Source organism: Telmatherina bonti (assembly GCF_933228915.1).
Source record: "Telmatherina bonti genome assembly, chromosome: 6".
NCBI lineage: Eukaryota > Metazoa > Chordata > Actinopteri > Atheriniformes > Telmatherinidae > Telmatherina > Telmatherina bonti.
Genome location: NC_136624.1, coordinates 15,040,323 through 15,066,016, shown reverse-complemented (window position 1 = coordinate 15,066,016; position 25,694 = coordinate 15,040,323). Strand labels below are relative to the sequence as shown.

Genomic DNA, 25,694 nt, shown 5'->3' with positions numbered 1-25,694 from the left:
AGAAGCAGGTCTTACCATGTCTTCATGTTTTAGGGGACAGGAGGGAGTTATAATACAGCTTCCACAACGCCCCTGAAACATTTAAAGGAGCGTTGAGACCAGTTTCAAACACTAAAAAAATGCCTTCATTTAACAAACATTACACTTTGTAAAGAAGCTGCGATGGAAGACCGTTCATCCTCATCATGTTCGCTGCCATCAAATTCATATTGAGCTAATAATTTCCATGAAATGATAAAATGTCTCAGTTTGAACATCTGATGGATTGTTTATGTTCTGCTGGTGATAAAATATGGGTTAAAGAGATTTATGAATCATATAATTCTGTTTTTGTGTACATTTTACACAGTATTCCAACATTTTTGAGTGGGTTTTTACTTCCAATCCAGCAACTGCAGCGATTCCTGTGAAATTAAAGGATAATTCTGATTTATTTCAGCCTGGTTTGCCCTACCTGTCAATAGTTTGGACACACTTTACTGTTAAATCCAATGGGAAAGTGCTTCCAAATGTTTGACTGTTCGTGTATTTCTCATTTGTAACTTTGCACTCTTCAGCATTGTTGCAGAGATTTCAGGAAATAAATCACACAGCTATGACAATATGAACATGCAGACAGTGAATTTAGCAGCTGTGTTAATATGATGTGCATTAGCAGTATTTACACGGGTGGTTTTGTTCTCCAAACTGTCGCAAAACGATCCAAGGTCAGGTGGCTCCAGCAACTGGTCGATGCCAAACGCCAAGCCCTCTTTGAATTTCATGTAGCGATCCACCAGCCTGGCGGAATTATCATTCATCAATATTTCTCCCTGAACACACAAACAAAAAAATCAGTACATTTTCAGTAGTACAACCACATAGACATTCATTATAGACAGTGGAGTGTGCTGTTTCTATGTGAAGTAAAAGTGAATGTGTCATTAGGGCTGCAAAACATTGGAAAAAAATGTACGTAGTCATTTTTTTCTGCAATACATATTGCAAGATGAAAAAAAAGGAAATTTTAATAGATTGTTTGAATGGCTGGAAGGTTTGGTCAATGGCCTTTCTGTGTGGAGTTTGCATGTTCTCCCTGTATATGTGTGGGTTCTCTCCGGGTACTCCGACTTCCTCCCAATGTGCAAAAATTCATGTTAGGTTAAGCTGTCACTAAAATTGTCCCTAGGAGTGTGTGTGTGTGTGTGTGTGTGTGTGTGTGTGTGTGTGTGTGTGTGGTTGTTTGTCTCTCTGTGTTGGGCCTGTGATGGACTGGTTACCTGTCCAGGATGCACCAATGATTTTACCTCTTTCTAGACATGAGTACAGTTTTTTCCGTGTTGAAGTTTTTCTTTTACTGTTTGCCTTTATTGTGCTTCATCCTGAGCAAATGTTTCATTCAAACAAGTTTCATTTACGACTGCCCACGCTGGAGCAGTTGTAAAGAAAAATGGATGGGCTCACCATCTCCGCCTGCAAGGTGTAGATGGACAGATGGACAGATGGACAATTGCACAAATGAGCATGTTGAGTTCATTTGCCTGGTAATAATGTAGCTGTGTATTTACCGTTTTCCGTACGTGACACCATCAGTTTGACTTGTCCTATAGAGGTCCTACAATGTGGAATGAACTACCTCCTTCACTGAGATTCATATCCTTCCATACACTTTCTAAAAAGCAGCAAAATTATATCTTACCTTTTTTTTAAAAAATTATTTTTATTTCCCATCCCTTCATGTGCTTATCTGATGGATTTTTCCCCATTATCCTATTTTCTTTTGTAATTATGCCATTATTTCTTTATATGAGTTACTGATTGCTCTTGTCTTCATCAGATTTTCTGTCCATATTTTCTTATGAAATGCAAATTTTTTATGCACATTTCTTTATTTCTTGCTGTTTTTCTGCTTATTAGTTAGCCATATAAATTTTCTTGTTTTTATTAGTAAAAGGTGTGGAGCTGCTGAACAAGCCTTTTGGCTTCGCTCTCTCTCCTTGCACCATTGTATGTTGTACATTGATATGTGTGCTAAATTAATAAATGAAATTAAAATGAAATGTTACAGGACCAGCGATGGGAGTGTTGCACATGTGTATGTTGCAACTATGGTGCTCAAACGATATATTGTCTAGCTCTGTCTGTTATCATGACTTCAGTGACCAATATTAGATTGTCCTCTGAGAGTCCAACCAGGTTTTATGTCCCTGTCGTGTCTTGTAGGATTCTGATCATGTAATAAGAACAACTAAAACAAACTTCCTCCTTTCGTCTGGATATTAGAAAACGTTTTTCATGGCATGTGACCACATCCGTTACCATGGCAACACTAAGCAGCCAGGCATATATGGTCTTGTTTTACTCACCACCAGTGTTTTGTCACAGCTGAACTTGATGGTGGATCCATGCATGGTCCGGTATGAAGACTTCATCGGTAGAGCAACAGATATGAGCTACAAACAAACACAGAGTCATGTTTCCTTCCTGCATGGGATGTTATCTACATTTAAATTTCTTTCCTGCCAATATGTCTCAAAATATCTAGAAAATGTCTAAGACCAAAACTTAACCAAACATTTAACTCACTTAGACTGTGAAATGTTATGATTTACAGGCAAATTCGAAACACATATTAATACAAAGGGCACAGCGTGGTGCACATGATCAGAAGAAAGCGATGAGGTAGCACAGGAATTAACATGAGATCAAAACAAAAACGCACATATGCAAGGGAATATATTAGGGCTGTGACAATATGCTTTTGTCCCGATTTGATCAGATTCTGATTTTTAGGATGCCGATTCGATTTAAATTGTGATTCTTTCAATTTTTTGATATTGCTGATTTTTGTAGATTAGAAAAAAAAATGTTTTTGCTCATCTTTTTTTTTTTTTTTATTTCAGTTAGGAAAAATCAATACAGTAGCCAGACCATCATTCTGCTGAAAAAACAATAAAAATGACAAAAATTTTATCCTGGATTATTTTTCTTATTTGAAAAAAGTAGATATTTAGTTAAAAAGAAAAAAATTTAAATTGTGAAGCAAAAAATCTCGATAGTTGATTTTTTTTTATTCAATTTTCCCACTCCTTTCCTTTAATCTTCAGCTACAAAAATTAAATTTGGATTTCAAATCAAGTTTTAGATTGATAAAATTCTGTCCAATTGAAGTATTATTTTGATTGAGGCACACAATTAAGCTTTGTATGATGCCAGAGTCCCCTGGTAAGGCAGTAATATATAGATATGGTCGCCAGCATAATTTTCAGATATTTAATTTGGGACCCAAGATGAAGCCTTGGAGAACTATTCATGTCATCCTTATTAAAGTACGCGTCAAACCTAAAACTCCATCAGAGACTCTCTCCCAGTTTTCTAACTGGTTAAATAGGATGTTATGTGTCAAATCCAGCAATGCAATCTAAAAGATCCCAAACTGCATCTGCAACTATCTGCTTTTAGATGGATGTCATTCAAAAGTTGGATGAAGGTAGTTCTGTGATGTGGTCCAAATCCTGACTGAAAGTCATCAACACAGATCAGTGTCAAGAGTTTGTACAGCTATTCACAATGGCAGACGCGACCTCGGGGAATAATATTTAAACTGCACAAACATACAACGTGGTTTAATATGACTGACGCAGCTCCAAGTCACATGAAGAAAACCATGCTGGTTGTTTCTGGAGTGCAAACTAACAGATATTCTCTGTAACCAAAACAACACAACTCAGTAAGTTTAAAGCTAGATTCTTGAAGATTCTGGTGTGAACTGTAAAAAATTAAGAAAACTTGTATGAAAATAATCACAAGTTGAAACATTACATGCTTTTTCAACCTTTCTCAAAAGGCTTCTGTTAAAGACAAACATACTTTTAATTTGTCTCCCTTTCTCTTACCCTGGAGTTGCGAACAATGTGAGCCTTGATCGTGGCAGCAACTTGATCCTGATGGTCCGGGTTGGAGAGCCAGTGCTTCCTTTCAGCTGGCAGGGAGTTGAGGACCTTGTTGGTGGGCCAAAACATGGTGAAGGGCTGGTGAATGGACATCTCGAGAACAGGCAGCAACCCTACATCCTTTCAAAAAGACAGAAACTGAGAATGTAGCGGCACAAACTCCTTCAAAAAACATTTAGTTGCTAAGTTTTGTGACAAGACCATCAGATAACATCTTTAACAGGAAAAAGGAAGAAAAAAAACATTACAATTATCCAAAGATACAGGAGCTACCAGAGATGTGAATCAACAAGTTTTAGCAGAAGCTGTGGTGACAGTTTATGCTTCAATGTCACAAGCAGGCAGTCTGTGCAGTGAGAGTGAATGAAATATGCATCTGTGTTAGTCAGCAGAGACAAGTTTTCTAGCATATTGCATCCTACAAATGAAAGTAAAATCTTTCATCTGAATGGTCTTTTTCCTCTCTGGTCTGTAGGACACAATGTCCATGGTTTCCAAAAAGACTTTCAGATTCTGACCCAGCCCACACTGAACAGTTTTCCACTTCCACGTGCTTCCCATCATTTCCAACAAGCTTTGGTCCGGTGGAGATGGCAGCAATTCTGGATCCTGTTGACTTCTTTTTTGCATGACAAAACTTCAACCTGCTTTTGTGGATTTCAGGGTGAACTGTGCTGTCAGACAGACATTTCTGGAAGTCTTGCTGACCACATGTTGGGATTTCCAGTAGAGAATCGTGTCTGTTTTTCATTTAGTGCAGCCGGAAGACCTAAAGAGATTCCAGTTTTGACCTTCGTCTTTGTCCATCTATGCACAGATATTTCTGTAGATTCTATGAATCATTGGATGATATCATAAGCTGTAGATGGTGGGATATTTAAAGTCTTCACCATTTTATTTTGAGGAACACAGCATCCTGACTTTTTTTTAAATTGGGTTTATATGTGAGAAGACAAAATTCCATAAAACATATCAATTAAATTTCAAGCTTAATTTTTAAATCTCTATTCATGGTCAGTCAGTCCACTTCTTTGGCTGTTCTGCAAAATAAACATGAGTATTTCTACTTCTGAATTTATCAGAGGAAAAAAAAGTGAACAAGAGAAAACATGAAGTGTTACATAAAAGAAGAATATTCATTCAGCGAATTGCCAAATGAAGTTGTAGTTTCATTCTCAGTTTTACCTTAATAAGTTTGTAGAACTCAGTGTAGCCATAAACCTCAGCTGCTGTACTTAAGTTCATCTACACACATAGAAACAGAGAAATCCGTTTTTTGTTTGTTTGTTCAGATTCGTCACTGAATTGATTTTGAATAAAATACACACCGTTTTATGCTGAAGAAGGGGTCTGTCCTCCAGCTCGAACGGTATCAGCACTGTGTCAATGTGGTGTATAACTCCATTTTTTGTGGTGTAATCACTATTCACAATCCTGGATCTGTTGTTGATCCAGACAGAACCCTGTGGAGAGCAGAGACAGGCGGGGAAAGAATTAGTTCCATTCAGGAAAACATTGCACCAACCTTTAGAAAAATCTAAATGTCCGCTGTAAAGAATCACAATAGATATGCAGGAGGTGATAATGTGGGGGGAAAAAAAGTTGGCTGAGATTTAAGGGCAATTTTTTGTAATATTTCAACAAATGGCATTAAACAGTAAAGCTGTCTGCAACTTTAAACTTTTGAATGAGAATAAGTGGCACCAAAAAGAGTTTGTGGAGCATCACAGCTCACTAAATGTGATATTTTCCTATCTTAGATTCCCCTCAGTCGGCTCGGTAAAGACATTGTGCTTCCTACATATAAAATAGCAATGATACATTTTATTATATGTATATATTCCTCATGCATGTAACCCTTACAGGCTTATCCATTCTCAAAAAGGACTGAAAGAATTACAATCACATGTTATTAAAAAGAGATCTTCGTTTACTGTAAAGATGTTGGGATTTGTTTTCTGGAAAAATGGCTAGGGCTTAACAGGTTAAGCTAACTGAGCTTTTACTGAAGCTAAGCACAAGTTAAAACTGTTCACAAGCTTATTTCAATACTCCTGTTGAAAAATCAATCAACTTTTTATAGTGAACATTTGACTAAAACTTTATTCATCCACCTACAGTGCTGTGATTCGTTACTATTTTGCAAATTTGTCGCATTTAAATGTATCAGATCATCACTAAAATTTTTATATTAGACAAACATAACCTGAATAAACACAAAATGCAGATTTTAAACAGTGATTTTATTGTTTTAAAGCATAAAAGTTCTCTTGGCCTTTATAATAAGTATTTGCCCCTTGAACGTATTAACTGGCTGAGCCACCTGCAGCAGCGAAAGCTGGTTGCTGCTCTCGCTGGTAGTGAGTCTGGTAGTGAGTCTTTCATAATGTTGAGGAGGAATTTTGGCCAACTTTTCTCCTCAGAACTGCTTTAACTCACCCACATAGGAGAGTTTTCCAGTATGAAGTGCCCATTTAAGATCACATCATTGCATCTAAATAGGATTCAAGTCTGGACTTTGACTCGGCCACTCCAAAACATTCATTTGGTTTTTTGAGGGCATTCAGCGGTGGACTTGTTGGTGTGTTTCAGGTCCTGTTGTATAACACAAGCAACATTTTCTGGTAGACAGCGGAATTCATGTTTCCATCAATCACAGCAAGTCGTCCTGAAGCAGCAAAGTAACCTTAGACCATCACACTACCACCACCATGTTTGACTGTTGGTATGAGTTTCGTCCAATGCTGGTTTATTTTTATGCAAACTGTGACGGGACACACACTTTCCAAAAAGTTTGACTTTTGTCTTGAAAGAATGTTTTTCCAAAAGTCTTGGGGCTTTTCACGATGTTTCTTGGCAAATATGAGGTGAGTCTTTGTGTTCTTTTTGGTCAGTGGAGGTTTTGGCTGTGGAACTTTCCCATGGATGCAGTTTCTGCCCAGTCTCTCTCTCTGATTGTTGAATCATGAACAGGTCTTTAGGTGTTGTTACGGGTTCTTTATGACCCCCTGTGCTCTTGGAGTAATTTGGGAAGGTCGACCACTCTCAGGAAGGTTTGCCACTGTTCCCAGTTTTCTCCATGTTTGGATAATGGTTTTGGCTGTGGCTCATCCTGCTTCACTTCCTCAGACAGGTTCCATTTAAGTGATTTCTTAATTGAACTGGTCTGGCAATAATCAAGCCTGGGTCGGGTCAGTGAACAGAAAAAAATACACTGACTTTATTACGACATGGCACCATCTGTGTCCATAGATATATAGTAACAACGTAGAACTACTTCACTACTGTACTCAAGTAGTAAAATGTGGTATCTTCACTTAATTGAAGTATTACTTTTTCTCTCCTACTTCCACTTTTACTCCACCACATATTTTGGATTACTAGGATACTTTTACCCCGATACGTTTTTCGTTGTCTTGCGTCGTTATTCGTTACAACAGCAAAAAAGAAAAGAAACACGATTGTAATTTGTTTAAATCCATTATACTTGTTAGAGTGTGATGTATGTCGCTATAGACAATCTCTCTACGCAAGTGCGTAAGTTTCAGTTTCATGCCAGTTAAAAAATAAAAAGAGTGGGACACCTGGGATATACAAAGTTAAATGTTGTCTTAAAAAAAACTACACAACACAATGAACTACTTTTACTTTCAGTACTTGAGTAAAATTTTTTAAATAAACTACTTGTAATACTTAAGTACAAAAAATGTTGAATACTTTAGTACTTCTACTTAAGTGGGGCACTTCAAGAACACTTCAGCTTCTATTCAAGTAACTTCATTCATAGAGTACTTGTACTTTTACTTAAGTCTTGATTCCTAGTACTTTATACATGTCTGTCTGTGTCCAACTGGACTCGCAGCAGTCTGTGATGTCTCCAACTGTTTGATTTCTTGCTTTTGTTGTAGTTCAGTCGCTTTGGGAAAAAGTGTCTGCTAAATGATTGTAGTAGACTTCATGGTAGGTGTGTGTTTTACCTGCTGCAGGCTGAAGTGAAGGGTGTATCCCGACACCGAGACTGCACGCTCAGTGGTTTTAAGATCACTTTCGGTCAAACTCTCACAGGTAACAACATGGTAGCCAACCAGATCCTCCAAACGACCCATTGACCTCCATTTATCAATCTGTAGTCCAACAAGCAAAGATTAGCAACCTAACTGCAGAAGGATTGCAGATTATAGATCAATGCTGTAATCAACAAGCAACAGTTGTTGGCCTCACAGTTGTCACATTGTTGGTTTCCGTCAGAGGGACAAAGACAGTGAATGGCCCATCACTATGTAGACCAGGAAATACCGATCCCTTTGAAACACATAAAACAAAGTGAAAATCTGGGGATGATTGATGAGGGAAATGTCTCCTGGAATAAGTTCTGCTGTTTGTTTGAAAAGTCCTGCCTCATAAGCTTTTAAGTTATAAATTTCTGATTTAAAATAACTTGGTAAACAACTGATTCAAATGTCTGTTGCTTGTCTTGGTTCACCTTCCACAGACAAAAGGTTGTGCCCCGAGTTGAGATGTGTCACAGGGTTACACTAAGTGCTCATGCAAAACTTTCACCATGCCATGCTGCAAGATTTTGATTTTACTGTGTAACAACCCAGAAAAAATATTATTATTATTTAATAAATTATGTACTTATTATTATTATTATTATTATTATTATTATTATTATTATTATTATTATTATTATTATTATTATTATTATTATCATCATTATTATTATTATTATTATTTGGCAGTATATAAATTTTGTGACATTTCCTGTAGATGATGGGTATATGTTGTTAGAACTTGATGTAAATAGCTGCCTTACTATATAGAATTATTCCTCTTTCCTCTTTTATTCAAGACATACAGTCGTGCTCATATTCATTCCTACCCTTTCATTAAAGAAGGAAAACAACTACTGCCTGTAAAATAAGCTGAAATAATAAGCTGAATAATGAATAAATATTTTATGAAAATCATTACATTATTTTATAATTCTAGTTCAATAGAAAAATTTTGTTTATAAACAAACAAATAAGATAATTTATTACATATTACATCACTCATAAACTAATATTTTGTTGAACAATCCTTTAATGTTTCTGCTACAGTCGGGTATTTTCTGTTCCTCTCAGTCAGACTTCTTGTCATGATGTGGTTTCATTCAGTGCCTTAATTTCTGGTTTCCTGTTTTATTTTGTAGTTTTTTCCTGTCAGTTCTCTTGGTTCTTGTTTAGCTTCATTGATTTCCTGTTCATTGGTTTCACCTGGGTTCATTTAGTTAATTTGTTTCACCTGTTTCTTGTTTGGTTTTCCAGTGTATTTATACCCCTCTGTTTCAGTTGTGTGTGCTGGTTCATTTTGTTAGTTTTGCCCTCGTCTCGTTTTGAGAATAAATCTATTTTCGACCTTCGTCCTGTTTTCCCCCTCATCTCTGTGTTTGGGTCCACATCTCCACTGCCACCATAACACTTCTGCACCTGTTGACAGGTATTTTGTCCCACTGTTCAAAAGTGGTCTGATTTGTCCAGGACCTGTTTGTTTGGGTTTTTCTTTTTTTTCTTTTTTCAACTCAATTAAATGAAAAAGCAGTGTCTTATATGACTAAATTATATTTTTGCAAATTTTTACTCATTGTTTTTTTTTTTTTTTTTTTTTTTACGTTATTTGAGTGACTTGTAAATTTTGCCTTTTCTTTAATGAAAGGGGATAAGCACAACTGTCTGATTATTTGTGTTATTATTTTACTTTTTTTTATTTGAAGTAAATAAAATGAACGAATGAATTAATAATTATGATAATACTAATACAGTGGGATGTTTCTTGTCTTGAAACTGTTGGATGCGAGAAGGTTTTCCTCCAGGTGTTTCATTTTAACTATCTCACTTTCCTTATGTTTGACACGTTCATCATCATTTGTGATGGAAAGAAACTTAAAACCTTGTTTAAATAACTGTAAATCACACATATTCAGGTCAAAATAGCATTAAATATAAATCTACATATATAAAAGTTTAAATCTGAACCCATTTAGATTTAGATTTCAGATTTAACATATAACACTTATATTTAGATTCAACATTAAACATTTTTGGAATTTTTATATTGATTTCATACATGTAAACAAAAACATGAACCAAAACAAACGCATTATTAAAAATGTGTTACACAACTTTCAGCAGTGTCCTGAGGCTGAGGAACCACACTACAACTTTGCATTTGGGATGCTGTGTGACGTTGAACAGGAGTTTGGCTTCACACCTTAACAAACAGATACACCGCAAAAACTGAAAACTAAGTAAGATTAAAAATCGTAAATTGAGTACACATATGCTTCTTTTTTTTTAAAAATGTAAATTAATTCTTAGTTTTTATGCCAGAGAATTCCTCTTGATTTAAGAGTATTTTTACTTGTTTTGGGAAGTCTTGACAAGCCAAATTTTCTTGTTCTGTTGGCAGATAATATATCTTATTTTAAGCAACATTTACCTAATTTTGGTATTTTGGTATTTTCTTGTTTTTTAAGGCTGAGTTTTTGCAGTGTATGTACATAGCAGCCATTTTCAAAGAGCATCGTGATTGACTCAGCAAAGTACGGAAGAAGAGAAAAAGTAGAATGCATGATCATCATCAATGAGCATGTCGTTGGAAAAACTGCAAAGTTCTGTTGTGCATCTTTAAAAAAAAGTAACAAAAATAAAGCAAAAATGAAGATTAGTTGATTATAATTATATCAACTATTTTCAAGTCCAAAAAGGAGCAGTAGAAGTAACTACTATTAATTCCTGGTCTCCTAACTTGGTATTTCTTATTTTTGTCTCTGTAAATCAAATAAATGTCATTCATATTATCCAGAAAACAAAGATGTATAAATAATATATAAATAAATGAGCAATTATACCTCCGTATAACCCTCGCAGATGCACAGGTACACCTCTCATAATGGTGCACTACTTTTATTCTTCTGATTGGCCAGCGATTGTATGTGGCAGTGATGTGTCAGGTAACTTAAACTCAAATTTACAGATAAAATCATAGAGAATACCAAAAATAATGTTTTTAACTGACTATCAGCAACTCACCAACATCATTAGCTTAAAGTAGCTGTTTTCTGGCCTCCTGTGCAACTCCTGTGAGACAGAAAACAGTGTCCTGAAAGGGGGCAGGACAGCAGCAGAGGGGGTTCGACGAGAAGTCATAGATGATGCGACTCACACTGTTCATATTTCCCCGACAATCGAAGCCATCACCCACGTAGCCTCTAAAGCAAGTGCAGGTCCTCTGGCCCATACCGAAGTATTCACAGGTAGCGTACTTGCTACAGTCACCGTTGTTCTGCAGAAAAAACAGCATCATCAACTCTGCACATCAGTTTATTAAAACTTATTATTTATATGATCTTGTGAATTAATGATGGCTTCATTAATTCAAGCTGCTAATTTAATTCTAAGTCTCTTTAGAAAGCTGATGTGACTTTCTAGCAATGTCAGAGTAAAGCAGATGACATAGACATACGGTTCTGCAGGGGTTGACGGGGTAACAGAACCTTCCAGACCCTTGAAAGCCCCTCCGACATCTGCAGGCCGTCTGCACACCACAACAAAACAGAAAGTTATCAGCCAGTAAAACAGCCTTTCCAATCCACTTTTATATTATATTGTATTATATTATATATATCTATATATATATCTATCTATATATATATATATATATATAATATATATATATATATATATATATATATATATATATATATATATATATATATATATATATATATCTATATATCTATATATATATATCTATATATCTATATATCTATATATATATATCTATATATCTATATATCTATATCTATATATCTATATATCTATATCTATATATCTATATATCTATATATCTATATATATATATCTATATATCTATATATATATATATATATATATATATATATATATATATATATATATATTTTAATGTGCAAATAAGGAGCTTTAAAAAGATGGAAAATCTCGAAAAGGTATCAAAGTACAGTTTAGACATTCTTATAACATGTCAAAAAAAGTTACATCCTATTTCCATCATTTAAACCTTCAAAATAACAGAAAACAAAATATGGCGTCTGTAAAAGTTTGGGCACCCTACAGAGTTGTACCTTGTACGCCCCCAATTTGACAACAGAGACCTGACAGTGTCCTGGATTGTTTACAGTTAGTGTCTGGAAAGACCAGGTGATGTCAATCTCAAAGGTTTTAAATGCCCAGACTCATCTGAATTTGCTTCAACAATCGGCACCATAGGTTCCCTCTAAGCAGCTGTCAAGAACACTGAAACTGAATATAGTTGATGCTCACAAAGCAGAAGGATGTAAGAAAATAGCAAAGTGTTTTCAGATGCTAATATCCTCTGTTCAGAATGTAATCAAGAAATGGCAGTCATTGGGAACAGTGGAAGTTAAAGTGAGATCTGGAAGACCAAGAAAAATATCCGAACAGCTCGCAAGATTGTAAGAAAAGCAAGTCAAAACCCAAGTTTGACTGCACAATCCCTCCAGGAAGATCTGGCTGATACTGGAGTCGTGGTGCACTTTTCCACTATAAAGAGGTACATGTACAAATATGGCATTCATGGAAGAGTCATCAGAAGGAAACTTCTTTTACGTCCTTACCACAAAACTCTGCATTTGAAGTTTGCAAAGGAACATATAGACAAGCCTGATGCATTTTGGAAACAAGTTCTGTGGACTGATGAGGTTAAAATTTAACTTTTTGGCCGGAAGCAGCACAGGTACATTTGGAGAAGAAAGGGCACATAATTTAATGAAAAGAATCTCTATCTAACTGTTAAGTATGGGGGTGGATCAATTGTGCTTTGGGGTTGTATTGCAGCCAGTGGCACAGGGAACATGTCACGAGTAGAAGGAAAAATGGATTCAATGGGATTTGAGCAAATTTTGGATGCTAACCTAATGTCATCTGTGAAAAAGCTACAGTTAAAGAGAGGATGGCGTCTACAAATGGATAATGATCCTAAAAGCACCTCAAAATCCAGGGTGGATTACATCAAGAGGCATGAACTGAAGGTTTTGCCATGGCCTTCACGATCTCCTGACCTCAACATAATTTTTCAGTTAGTTAGTTAGTTAGTTAGTCTATGGACAGACCTTAAAAGAGCAGTGCGTCACAGATGGCCCAGAAATCTCAAAGTTCTGGAAGACTTTTGCAAGGAAGAATGGGTGAAGATACCTCAAACAAGATTCAAAAGACTATTGGCTGGCTATGAAAAGTGTTTACAAGCTGTCATACTTGCCAAACGGGGGAATAGAAGGTACTAACTATGCAGGGTGCCCAAACTTTTGCAGAGGCCATTTTTTGTTTTCTGTTATTTTAAAAGTTAAAATGATGGAAATAAGATCAAACTTCTTTTGACACGTTATAAGAATGTCTAATCTGTAATTTGACGCCTTTTGGAGATGTTCCATCTTTTGTTAGCTTCTTTTTGGCACATTAAAATAAATTTTTACCAGGGGTGCCCAAACTTTGGAGCCCCACTGTATGTGTGTGTACGACATGTTACATGTTACAGTACTTATACCATCCACACTATTCATAATATATGAGAGTGTATGTTTACACGTGTGTGTGTGTGTGTGTGTGTGTGTGTGTGTGGTATAAGTACCGTAACATGTCGTACACTTTTAATTAAAGAACTTATAGAGCCGGTAATGTACTTAAATGCCACCTTTGTCTGTTCATGGCCAGGGTTTTTTAAAATTTTTTAGTTTTATGTTATTCTGAATTAAATTGCATTTAAAAGCATCCAGGCATTTCTAGAGCATGATTTTACAACATTAATGTCTGTGTTTCTTATTTAACTTAGTTATATACTAAATTCAAGTCAAGTTATAAAATGTTGCTTTCTGGGAAAAAAATATATTCTGCAATTCAATGTAGTTAATCAAGATTAATTCATTACAAAATCTTTAATGAATTTTTAAAAAACTTTTAATGAAGTTTAAATTAAGAAACTTCTTTTGACTTAGAAATGACATCTTCCACTGTTATCATGATGCAGTGAAGCAGCCAATCAGAGGGATTTTGTCTGAGCCTGTGATTGGTTGGAAAAGTGGTAAATCTATAGCGCTGCACTGGGTTGAGCATGTTGACAGAACTGATCAGACGGTTCACAGATCTCATGCACAGGTATGTGGCAGTGTGAAGAACTGAGGGAAAGTTTTATTGTCGTACATCTTCACAGATAAGAGTAAATATGCAAATTCCTTTTGTGTTGACAGAATAAATTTCTGTTTGCTCGGATTAAGTTATTCTTTGTGCAACAATATTTTCTGTTAAATATATATAATGTGTCTGCAAAAATCTGTCTTCTGCACTCAGATGTCCCTCTAAGATCAGGAATGGGGCACAATAGCATCGCCATAGTTACATCCATGCAGCAGAGTTTAGTTACCACATTGGGGCCCGTTCTGATGCAGTCTGCTTCAGAGTGACAGCCTCCATTGTTAACCAAACAGCCGTCAATCTCTGTGAAGGACAAATCAGGGATTCATTTTAATACACAATTCAGAAAGTATTTGTTTTGCTAAGAGCTCCTGGTTGATGGCCACGTTTTAGGACTCTGGCTGAATGTTTATATGTTTCTGACTGTGTATAAATAACCTGAAAGGCAAAAGTAAGGCTTTATGTCAATGCTTTAGCAAGTTTAACTACTTTAACCTCAGTGCTCTTATTCAAAAAACCTTGACATATTCTGAATTTGTCAATTCTTGGAAGCATCAGTAAGTTACCCAGGCAGATGACCCCGTCTCCAGTGTACCCCTCCTTGCAGGTGCAGGTCCTCTCCACAGCTGAGACCTTCGTACAAAAGGCGAATTCTGAACAACCACCGTTAGAAATGCTGCACAAATCCAGCTCTGAGGGATTGCGAAGGAGACAAGGAGAGGGTCACTGGATGAATCTCACACACGGTGGATGTGTGTGAGTGTGTGGGTTTTTACCTTTGCAGTAGGTTCCATTTCCTTTATATCCAGCCACACAAACACAAGCAGGAGCTGATCCCTTTGGCCCCGTTATACAACTGCAACAGAGGGACACTGTTCAGACCTTATGATCTTTAACCTTTATCTTTTATATTTTATATTTGCAATATGTTTTCTTACATATTTGCAACCGTGTTATAATAAAAAAAAAAAAAAGATCAAGGTCTCTAAGTGCACAGCCCCATGGGCTGCATGGTGCGGAGTGTTGCAGGTAGTTTACCTTATGATCCAGCAGAGGGAGCTCGGATATCAACTCAAGTTGAGCACACTGATGCTTATTTTTTCAGTGAAGGAAGCTATTTTTCTAAAGGTATGTCTGTTCTGTTGCAACAACAAAGGAAATTGGTAAACAAAGCCAACCCAAGAAGAAAATCATGAAACCTGAGAAACTATCTTGGTAGGTGTTTAGGATTTAACTCGGCACATCTTTTAGATGTGTTTGGACACATCTTTTTAGCAATGCTTCTATTTCAGGTTCCTAGAAATCAGACAAGATCATTTACCTGCCATGCCAGTTGCAAAGCCACACACCAGTGCTTTTTACATTTGATGCGATTCTGCCATTTCCACCTGTCTGTCCTCCATCTTAACCCCACCCTCCCTTCAACACATGCTGACGAACCCTTCTGCCCACTGGACTCATGTATTGTTCTTCTCTAAACATAACTAGAAACTCTTCTTAGAGACCAGAAGTTGGAAGATTGTACAAGTCCCATTAAAGTCCAATTTTCCTGGAGCACTTCTTACTATAATGCTTAAAATCCCTTTCACACCCTGATTGCAGCCAATTAATTAAATACTTCAACACAAAAGTAAAAATATTTAGTCCCCTGTGGAAAAAAAAGGAATTAAAAAAAATTCCATCCAAACATTTTAACAGGTCGTTTCTAAAAAATTGAAAGGTGACATGTCTATCAAACTCAACTGCCATTTGTCCCTCCCCCTTCAGCCCCTTCGGCACGTGCCCCTCTTTTTCCACGGATCGTGCGCTCAGAGGCTTTGAGCATTTGGAACAAGTGAAGCCAAAGCCAGAGGTTGGCTAGCTACTTAGCTATTACAGTTACTCCTCATCTTTTTGAGCCATGATCCCAAAGATAACATCAGCTAGTTTTTGTGACCCCACCCTAAACCCTTTGCCTCCCGCCCCACGACAGACAACTGAATGATTATTAATTACCATTAACTGTGTGATGATCAAATGGGTCATCCTCCTCATCCTGGAAATTTGTCAGGATCCTCATAAAGTTATTTTTGGTGGATCATATTCACAGTTGTGACAAATGTCCGCTGCATTAATATCAACGGATGGATGTTTGCATTAACGCGTTCATGTTTTCCAAGCTGATTCTTCTTCTTCTTTTACTTTTTCACCTCTTCACTTCAGAGGTCATCACAGGGAATCATCTGGCTAACTCTATCCTCGGCTTCCTTGTCTTTTACACCAACTAATTTCAACACTTTTACATCCATTAAGGTTTTCCTTGATCTTCCTTCATTTCCTGCCTGGTAGCTCTTGCCTCAGCATCCTACCAATATATCCTCTGCACATGCCTAAAACATCTTAATCTGGCCTATCTGACATTGTCTCCAAAACACCTGATGATCCGAGCTCATACGGTTTCTAAGCAGGCCCTTCCGTGTAGCGTTTGCTGTGTGAGCATCTGATTGTGTTCCTCTGTGTTGGCCCTGCAATGGACTGGCAACCTGTCCAGGGTGTACCTGCCTCACCTTGCAGCTAGACTCCAGCCCTCCACAACCCTGCATTGGAATAAGCTGAATACAAAATGAACGGATGGAAGCAGACTTATGCGGTGCTGCTATGAGGCTCCGTCTACACAAACAGCTATTTAATAAAAATCGTCCTTCACTCATACATACTTTCACAGGGCTGCACACTTTTTAATGCCATAAGCTAAAAACACCACACACAGGAAAGACTACACTGTTGGTGGTGTTTTCACACACTTGTCTTCAGTGGCTTAAGACTGTGTTTGTATGTGTATGAAGGATGAAGTACGCGTCAAACACAGGTTTTCTGAAGTTGTGTTGAACTGCATTCATCACAAAAACAAGACTACTTTGAATTGTACACAAGAACGTGACGACTTACTTGGCATTTTCATCACAAATACCTCCACAGGCGTCGTCTTTGATCTCTGTTTCAGATGACAACAGGTTAGAAGAAAATATGGAGTGTGATTACAGTTCAGGGGTGCTCAATCCTGGTCCTCGAGTGCTACCACCCTGCTTGTTTTCCAACTCACCCTGCCCTACCCACTGTTGATTAGCTGGACCAGGTGTGTTCCAGCTGCTAATTGGCTGAGCACACTTGATCCAGATAAACAGGAGTAGGTAGGGCAGATCAGTAGGGAGATTTGGAAAACAAGCAGGGTGATAGCACTCCAGGACCAGGATCGAGCACCCTTGGTTTAGATGATCTACATAGATGTGTGTGTCTCTTACCTATAGAGCAGGAATCTCCTTTCCAGCCTTTGTAGCACGCACATCTGCCGCTTCCTGCCAAACCATCGGCACATTTGCCGTGGTAGCACACACACTCTGCAACATACAGAAAATTACTCCCCTCACCATCATCCTATGTACATGGCAAAGTCACAAGTGAATAACTCCTCACTTCAGTGAAGTTTTCCAGTTATTAGAGAGATACAAAAGATTACATTATTAACCCTTCAGGAGTACTCTCTCTGGTGATCTTTGTGTAAAAAATGTACACAGAATAAAGTGTGGTGAAGAGGGGCGTACCAAGAGGCCAATGGACGGTGAACAAAACTCTTCCCAGCATAAACATGTGTTCATCTGGGAGTGAATCTGGTGGTCTCAGGTGAAACTTTGGATCCCATCAAAACTACCAAAAATTCTGTCGTTTTCAGAACATTTTAAATGCCAGTTTAACTATATGGCCCAAGAGGGCTTTTGTGTGTGTATATGTGTGTGTGTGAAATTATTTCCAATTATTAAAACGCTGATTAAATGTTGATTAAGAAATTATGCCTCCCACACTCTTGTGGGAAATCTTGGGGCCCCTGCAGTCACACAGCTCCATAAAATAACTGGTAATATAACTGGTAATGATAAATAACTGGTAAATAACTAGTAACATGTTAATCTTTGCACATGAATTCCAGTATGGGTGCAAAATGGGTCAACAGAATATGAAAGGGAAAATGAAAAAGATTAAAATGATTGATTAGAGTTCTTGCAAATAAATCATGACACTAGCTGTAAAACAGCCAAAGTGATCATTAAATAAAGAAATTGTGAAGAAAAAAATCTACAAAAATCCAGGACGGTTAAATTAGTACATTTAAAAATACGGTTTCAACAAAATTTCTCTCCTTTATGAACTCAGCTGTAACAAGTAGGCCAAACTTTGTCCTCAGTACCTGAGCCTAACTATTAATGCTGATTACTTATCAGCATTTCAGATCACAAAAAATAGATTATGTGTTAATTCAACATAAATGATTATTGGTGGAGTTTTGTGAAGTTTCTAAACCTGATGAAAAAATGCTAACATGATCTTTTGGTGCTGTTTTTTTCATGCATTCCCCTTGTGACCGAAGCACATCGTGGGTGACAGGAGGAACCGTGTCGTGGGATTAATAAACGTGCACGTGCATCGTGTGTTGCTTACTGGAAGAGCAGTTGGTGCCGTAACGTCCCGGCTCACAGTCCTCACAAGCAGTGCCGTGGAAACCTTCATAGCAATGGCACTCTCCATTGCCATGGATACCATCTTGACATTCCCCATGATTGGAGCACCAGCTGCCGACGTCTCCGGGGCATTTGAAGCACTCGTGACCATAGTAACCAGGGCAACATGAGTGATCCTGTGTGACACACACATTAGAACTGCTATTGTCATTAACAAAGCCTTTTCACAAATGTGTTGGTGTTTCACCAGCATTTATAACCCTTCGGTCAGACTTCTTTAGATCATTACCAGAAAGAGCAATGAGCCAGACATGTTAGTCAGCCGGTTCAGAGAGACAGACGGCTAAACTAAATCTTTAATTCTTTCACACATTCATAAAATATGGATCTATATACAAAAGAACAGATGTGCTCTGCTGCATTAGAAATATACTTTCACCAATCAGCATACAGGCATACTAAACTCGCCTACCCTTTAGATCCTGTTACTGTTAATAATGAAGGAGCCGGATACTCAAGCTCCAAAAGCCATGAACTTTAAGACACTTGTCCTTTTTTTTAAAAAAAAAACAAAACATTTTTAACATATTTGAAATTTAACATCAAAGCAAGAAAACCCCAACCTGTAAAGGTTTTTTGCATTTCAAGATACTTGTAACCCTTTACCATGACTTTACGTCTTACTTGCTTTCTTAGTGCTTTGTGCACAGGTATCAAACTCCAGTCCTCGAAGGCCAGAATCCTGCATGTTTTAGTTGTCTCCATGCTCTAACACACCTGACCGAAATGAATGAAGAGCCTGACAAGAAGCTGTTGGATACATTTGATTTAAATCAGGTGTGTTGCTGCAGGAAAACAACAAAAACCTGTTGGATACCGGCCCTCGAGGACTGGAGTTTGACACCCATGGGTTACAGTAATTGTTTGAAGCACAAGATGATGCTAAATAGTTAAATAAAAATGATAACTTTACACAGTCTGTCTCTAAAATCCAGACCCATTGGACTCCCAAAAGCACCTGCTGAAAACTCCTTAGTATAAAATACTTAACACAGGGTTTCAGTGTACCATTAGTATCAAAACTGCAACCACGAGGAGTATTTTTCCACTACATTTAATAAATAAACTCATGCAAATTAAAGAGTAAATCATCAGTGATGAAAGTCTCAGAACTGGAAGTGAACTACAGGACAGCTGTGTAGTGTACAGCAGCAGGTACTATGCAGAGCAACGCTGTTGGTGTCACTGACCGTCGTTAACCGAAGACATTTGATGACACAGCCTGGCACTGACTTCCTCTTATCACCAATCCGCTTCCTGTACATACAGTTGGGCTTCATGTTGGAAGGAAACTCTGGTCTAATCTGCAGCAGAACACAAAGAAACCGTAAACAACCCAAACCAAACAAAGCATCAACACAGCTGCTTCTGTTCATGAGCAATACAAATTAAAAGTTACAACTGAAATATCACTACAAAGAAATACAGAAGTAGAAGAAACGAGATTTTGGTTCATCATTTCTCAGTTAAAAAAAAAGCTTATTGGCAATAAAATAAATACTGTTGTAAAGTCTACTGTGTTGCTGCTATTAAATTAAAAATGAGCTTATATATTTTCCATGAAATGGTGAAATATCTCAGGTTTAACATCTGATATGTAGTTTATGTTCTACTGGGAATAAAGTATGAGTTGATGACATCTTATAAATCACTGCATTTTTTTACATTTTACACAGCGTTCCAACTTTTTGGCAGTTTGATCTGCAAAGCAACTAGAAAATTTAAAGTTATTTGAATGATCTATTAAACTATTCTGATCCTCACAGGATAGAAAAGTATTCATTGTTAATGTTTGGAAAAAACTTAAAAATGATCACTTTAAACTTTCGTAGGAAAAGAAATCAATATTAAATTAATTCTATTCAAATCATTCAGCCCTAAAATGAATCATGATTACATTTGTGAGGTCATTTTTCATTAAACGTTTCTTTGATTATTTAAGCAGATGTGTTGTTTTTGTTTTGTTCTCTGCTTTCTTACTGGTTTGTAGCTGAAGATGCATCGAGGAGGTCCACTGCAGTCTGAGCACCTACCCTGGAGATGTACAAAGATAAACAGGTTAAAAATCACTGGCACAAATATTCATCCATGCACATGGTTTTCTATCTGTCTATTCATCCTTATCGTTTACTTTTTAGTTTGTAACAGCCTAATAATTTGTTTTATTCTTTAAATTACTTTTGGTGCAAAAGCTGCACACACACGTCATGACAACAGAAGTAATTTGTTCCTACAAAAGGTTTAATTGGCATTTTATTAAAAGAAGTTTGATGTCATTTATATGGATTAAAGCACGGAGAGTTGTGTATTACACAGTTTTATTGCATGTTTCAGAGTTTAGAACAACATGATGAGCAGCAGGGTATATAACGGTGATTTAACTTGCCGAACTACGCGTGTGTGTGTGTGTGTGTGTGTATATACGAAAACAATGCACGCCAATTGGCATTGTAATTCTCACGGATCTCGGCAAGTTAATTGTTATATCACTCCGTTATGGGTGTCACCATAGCAACAGATTATTTAGTAGGCTTTTGATAGGTGAATGAGACAAACACGCTGTAGCTTGACAACGGTTGTTAAGCATAAAAACTACATCAAAGCCAACATAAAATCGTTCCTATACAATTTAATTTAGTTTTGTAAAAAAAAAGAAACAAACATTTGTTAAAAAATGTTTGCTGTGTGGGACCACAGTATAAGTGGATTAAACAACCCAGACTTGTGCATTAAACGGTTTTAATGCACATGCGGAGTCTGGAACACCACTCCACTGCTCGTTGTGGTGTCCTGGACTCCACGTAGTGAAACCGCGTAACGCACGGCTCTTCGTTGTTTAATCCTCCGCAACAGCATGTCATTTCTGTCTTTACATGCTGTCTGTATCTAGCACAGTGGAGTTCTGGCCTGATGTGCACACACAAACATGACCACACTCCCACCAGCAGACAGGTGCTCCTTAGAAATTATGTCTCGTCATCCATCTGAAACGCAGACAAAAATATGCGTGTTAAACTCTAGGATACAGGCAGGTGTACACGGGAAACACTGGCTCTCTTGTAAGGAGCAGCTGAATGAATTCTCCTGCTCTGATGTTATGAAGAGAATTTCTTTCCATCACAGCAACAGGAACACATGAGAAATCAGAATGTACAGTCATTAAAGTAATCCCACATAATCAGTCTGCCATACGGTCTGAAAATATGACATGAGTTCACAGCAAACAATGCTCAGAGAAACTGTAACAAACCAAAGAGCTACATCTCAGACTCTCCAGGCCTCAGTTAGCATCTAAATTTAAAAAGACTGAAGAAGTATGGCTTGTTTGGAAGGGTTGTAGGAGAAAGATTCTTCTCTCTGAAAAGAACATGGAAGCACAGCTGAACAAACGACAAGACTGCTGGAACAATGTTCTGTTCAGACCAGACCAGTGTGGTCTGTGCCTATTGGCACAAAAGTCTCAATCCAGCTGTCACTTATAGTGGTCAAAACTGCTCTGCAGTTTTACACACACTGTTTCTACATTTGTCTTAAATCTTCGTCAGTGAAAGATATGATTTAACATGATGTTTAATTGGCTCTTCCATGAGCAAGAGCCTGTACACACTGATCCATGTCAGCTAAGGACAAGGGACAGAACCACACAGAAAATCTGATGACCTATTGGGTTATTTTCTAGCATTACAAATAAAATGTATTTGACTAATGTCGGTTATGTCTGAATGTTATAATATAAATTATATTAATGTATCTGATTTCAGTGAAATGGATTTAATTTTTCAATAAATGGGTTAAAATGGACCGTATCTTTAAAACTGTGTTGTTGAGTGATTAGCAGGTCGGTCGTACCACTTACTAACATATCCATCCTTAGGGTTTAACCTGATAAGCAGAAAATAACTTAGATATTTTCAGGCTTATTCATGCCACAAGTCCAGGTGAGGCCCAAGTGAGTTATTATGTTGTGATGTGTAAAATCATAATTAATTCAAATCTGCACATCTCCGTTCATTCACTTATTCATCATAATTTCATCTCCCAGTCTCTCAATGTTCTCTCTGATGAGACTAGAGCAGGTCCAGTTTTACCGTGTCCCCCCCATAGCTCCTTGTTAAATCTTAGAATTTCAAATTCTTCTCCTCACATATAAAGCTCTCCATAACAAAGCTTTGTTTATATCAAAGATCTCATAGTTACATATATTCCAAACAGAGCACTTTGCTCTCAGACTGCAGATTAACTTGTGGTTTCTAGAGTCTGGATGATGGGAGGAAGAGACTTCCGCTACCAGGCTCCTCTCTTATGGAACCAGCTCCCAGTTTGGCCTCGGAGGGCAGACACCCTCACTTTTAGCCATCCCTTAGTCATGCTGCTTCAGGCTTTTGACTGCTGAGGGACATCCTATGAAGCACTGAGCACTTCGTTTTCATCTTCCTGCTCCTTAAACATGTGACAGTATTCGCATCAGTAGCATATTTCTCCTCTTTCCGCAGGTCTTCCTGGATAAAAGTTGCAGTTAAAATTTATTGCAACCTGTTTGTTTTCTTTATGTAGGCTAATTAGCATGACTTGAGTTCTACTGATGTGACTGTAAAGTGACCTGAGATGCCATTGTCGTGAAGTGGCGCTATACAAATAAAGCTGAATTGAATTAGATGTATCTTTCTTGTTTTTATCAATTATGCTTTCATATCCTCCTTGCTTACATTCATATGCAGATAGATCTGTCTGCTGCATCTGTTACGATGGACTTGGAGGACCTGCTGGACGACCATGATGACGCCATGCTGTGTCTCGGTATACCTGCCGTCAAGCAGGATGTCATTTACAACCGTCTGCAGGACAAGAAGAGGAAAAATGAGTTACTACGAAGGCAAATAAAAAGTCCAAAATAGTTTTACACGAAGAACATACTGGAACAAGTTGATTTGATTATGGAGGAAAAAACTGAACATTATCAAGGCTCTGGAAAGGTCCTGTGATGGACTGGTGACCTGTCCAGGGTGTACCCTTTATCTCGTCCAATGATTGCTGAGATAGGCTACAACTTCCCGCACCCCTTATTTGGAACAAGCGGTTAAAAAAATGGATGGATGGATGGATGGTTACAGAAAAGCCACTAAAAGGTAGGTCACATGAGTGTGAAGCCTTTGCTGGTTGTCCTTACCTGGTTCTTGTCATTTAAATGGAACTGGACCTGGTAATCGCTGCCCAGGAGAGTGCTTTTAACCATGCCGTCGTACAGGTCGTTGGGGAAGAGGAGCACACTGGGAATCACGTGGTACTGAAACACACTGGAGCTCTGGACACACCAAAGAAAATAATGAAAATTGCATTTACAAGACAAATTTTACATCACTGCATGTGCATATGTGGCAAAATTCAACATTTCACTAAAGAAAAGTTCATGGACCTACCAGTAGGGATGAGTTTGTTCTGTTGAGGTGCTGCTTGATGGCTTCATCTGTCAGCAGCAGGACAGTAAAATCCAGACTACTTAGTTGATCTGACAGGTTGTACATCTGTGAAAAACATGCAGTCACAAGATAAATATGTGGTAAAATATAAACATCCGTTCATGCAATTCTAATTATACCTGAAATTGCATTGATTCAAGTTTTAAGAACAGGAGCCTGTTCGCTTAATGTCCTTCATGTTTTTTGTTTTGTTCAATAAGGAAATGCTGTGCAATTTGAAATAAGTGTATGGCGTACCGTAGCATGGCAAGGGCCTGTAGGTATGTATAGTAGACAATAGTGATTTTATTTTTTTTTTTTTTTTTAAATTCCTACAGTCACGTCAAAATGAAAAACTCATTGTATATAAAGCATAATTGGGAGAGAGAAGGCAGCAGTTTAGGGGGTGGGTGAAATCGTGGGAATCTTAGTAGGAGATTACAAATGCAGCCGAGCATTTAGCATGAAGACTGCAGACTTGTGATTAAATCACTCTGTGACCATCTCTGCAGGAAGGACGTAGATGAGGAAGTACTTCCTGAGGAAATCCTGCACCCTAAAACTGCTGTAGATGTTATTTCAGTGTGTAGTTGCCTACACTTGTCTACAGTAGGGTGTGTTTTGGAGGGAGCACTAGTAAGAGTGGCATAAACTGACTGTCAGACGCACATGAGGAGGAATTTGCTGGATACATTTGCAATATGATTCTCAATGACAGAAATAATCAGTAGATCATTCAAATCCAAATATACATGCAAAAACACAATGAAAGAAATACCCAAGAAAATGAGGTGTGGTGGGATTCTTACCAGAGCATATTGTCTAAACAGAGTGAAGTTGGAGGTGGAGTTCAGGAAGGCCATTAGAGTGGGAGGCTCTGGTGGGATGTCTGAAGTAGAGGGTGTCAGAATCTGCACACAGAGAGGAATAGTATGTATATGTTGTCCAGCAAAGAACTAAAACAGTTTCTAAACCGAGGGGGAGAAGTCCAACTTGTGTTATCCTGAAAAATGTTTTTAAAAACCTTATAATGTGGAACAGCTGGTGGGCTTAATGATAACGAATGCATAATGTTACCACTTAGTGGCAAAAGAATAAAACAAGGACACAGATTTTCCATCAACATCTGCATCATTAAGTCAACATATACTTTACGTTCAAATGAGCAGTTAAATTACAAGTTTGTTGTGAAAGATCAGCTTGTACCTTGTTTATGATGTGGATGTAACCGTTGGTTGCAGGAAGGTTGTGAGTAACGATGGACGCATTTCCAATGTGGATCACCTGGAAGGGAGCAAAAAATTACATGGATGTGCAAAGTTTTTGTGCATGCTTCCCTCTTAATTATTGTATTTTTTATTTTCTATGCAGCTGATTCCAATGCAGGGTCATGGGGAGAGGTTGGAGCCCATCCTAACAGTGAGCAGGCAAAAGACTGAGTAAAATCTGAACAGGCTACCAGCGTATCTCATGGCCACCTCAGAGAAACACCCATTCACACTCACTCCTACGGAGAATTTCAAG

The 25,694-nt window shown here is 37.6% G+C and overlaps 1 protein-coding gene across 1 annotated transcript in view; it reads right to left on the bottom strand.

Moving 5' to 3' along the window:
- The window catches only part of stab1 (stabilin 1), a gene marked incomplete at its 5' end in the record, with an annotated part of 111,724 nt that overhangs the window by 41,529 nt on the left and 44,501 nt on the right, over nt 1-25,694 (bottom strand). The window contains 24 exons of the mRNA XM_079241976.1: nt 16-72; nt 666-812; nt 2,346-2,432; nt 3,876-4,052; nt 5,118-5,177; nt 5,261-5,395; nt 7,910-8,056; nt 8,154-8,234; nt 11,006-11,053; nt 11,139-11,258; nt 11,439-11,510; nt 14,391-14,464; nt 14,728-14,853; nt 14,938-15,017; nt 17,090-17,135; nt 17,443-17,538; nt 18,635-18,830; nt 19,905-20,018; nt 20,695-20,748; nt 23,421-23,549; nt 23,882-24,016; nt 24,132-24,236; nt 24,980-25,081; nt 25,377-25,454. Coding sequence (XP_079098102.1) covers nt 16-72; nt 666-812; nt 2,346-2,432; nt 3,876-4,052; nt 5,118-5,177; nt 5,261-5,395; nt 7,910-8,056; nt 8,154-8,234; nt 11,006-11,053; nt 11,139-11,258; nt 11,439-11,510; nt 14,391-14,464; nt 14,728-14,853; nt 14,938-15,017; nt 17,090-17,135; nt 17,443-17,538; nt 18,635-18,830; nt 19,905-20,018; nt 20,695-20,748; nt 23,421-23,549; nt 23,882-24,016; nt 24,132-24,236; nt 24,980-25,081; nt 25,377-25,454 — 2,466 coding nt within the window. The remainder of the gene's footprint in view (nt 1-15; nt 73-665; nt 813-2,345; nt 2,433-3,875; nt 4,053-5,117; nt 5,178-5,260; nt 5,396-7,909; nt 8,057-8,153; nt 8,235-11,005; nt 11,054-11,138; nt 11,259-11,438; nt 11,511-14,390; nt 14,465-14,727; nt 14,854-14,937; nt 15,018-17,089; nt 17,136-17,442; nt 17,539-18,634; nt 18,831-19,904; nt 20,019-20,694; nt 20,749-23,420; nt 23,550-23,881; nt 24,017-24,131; nt 24,237-24,979; nt 25,082-25,376; nt 25,455-25,694) is intronic.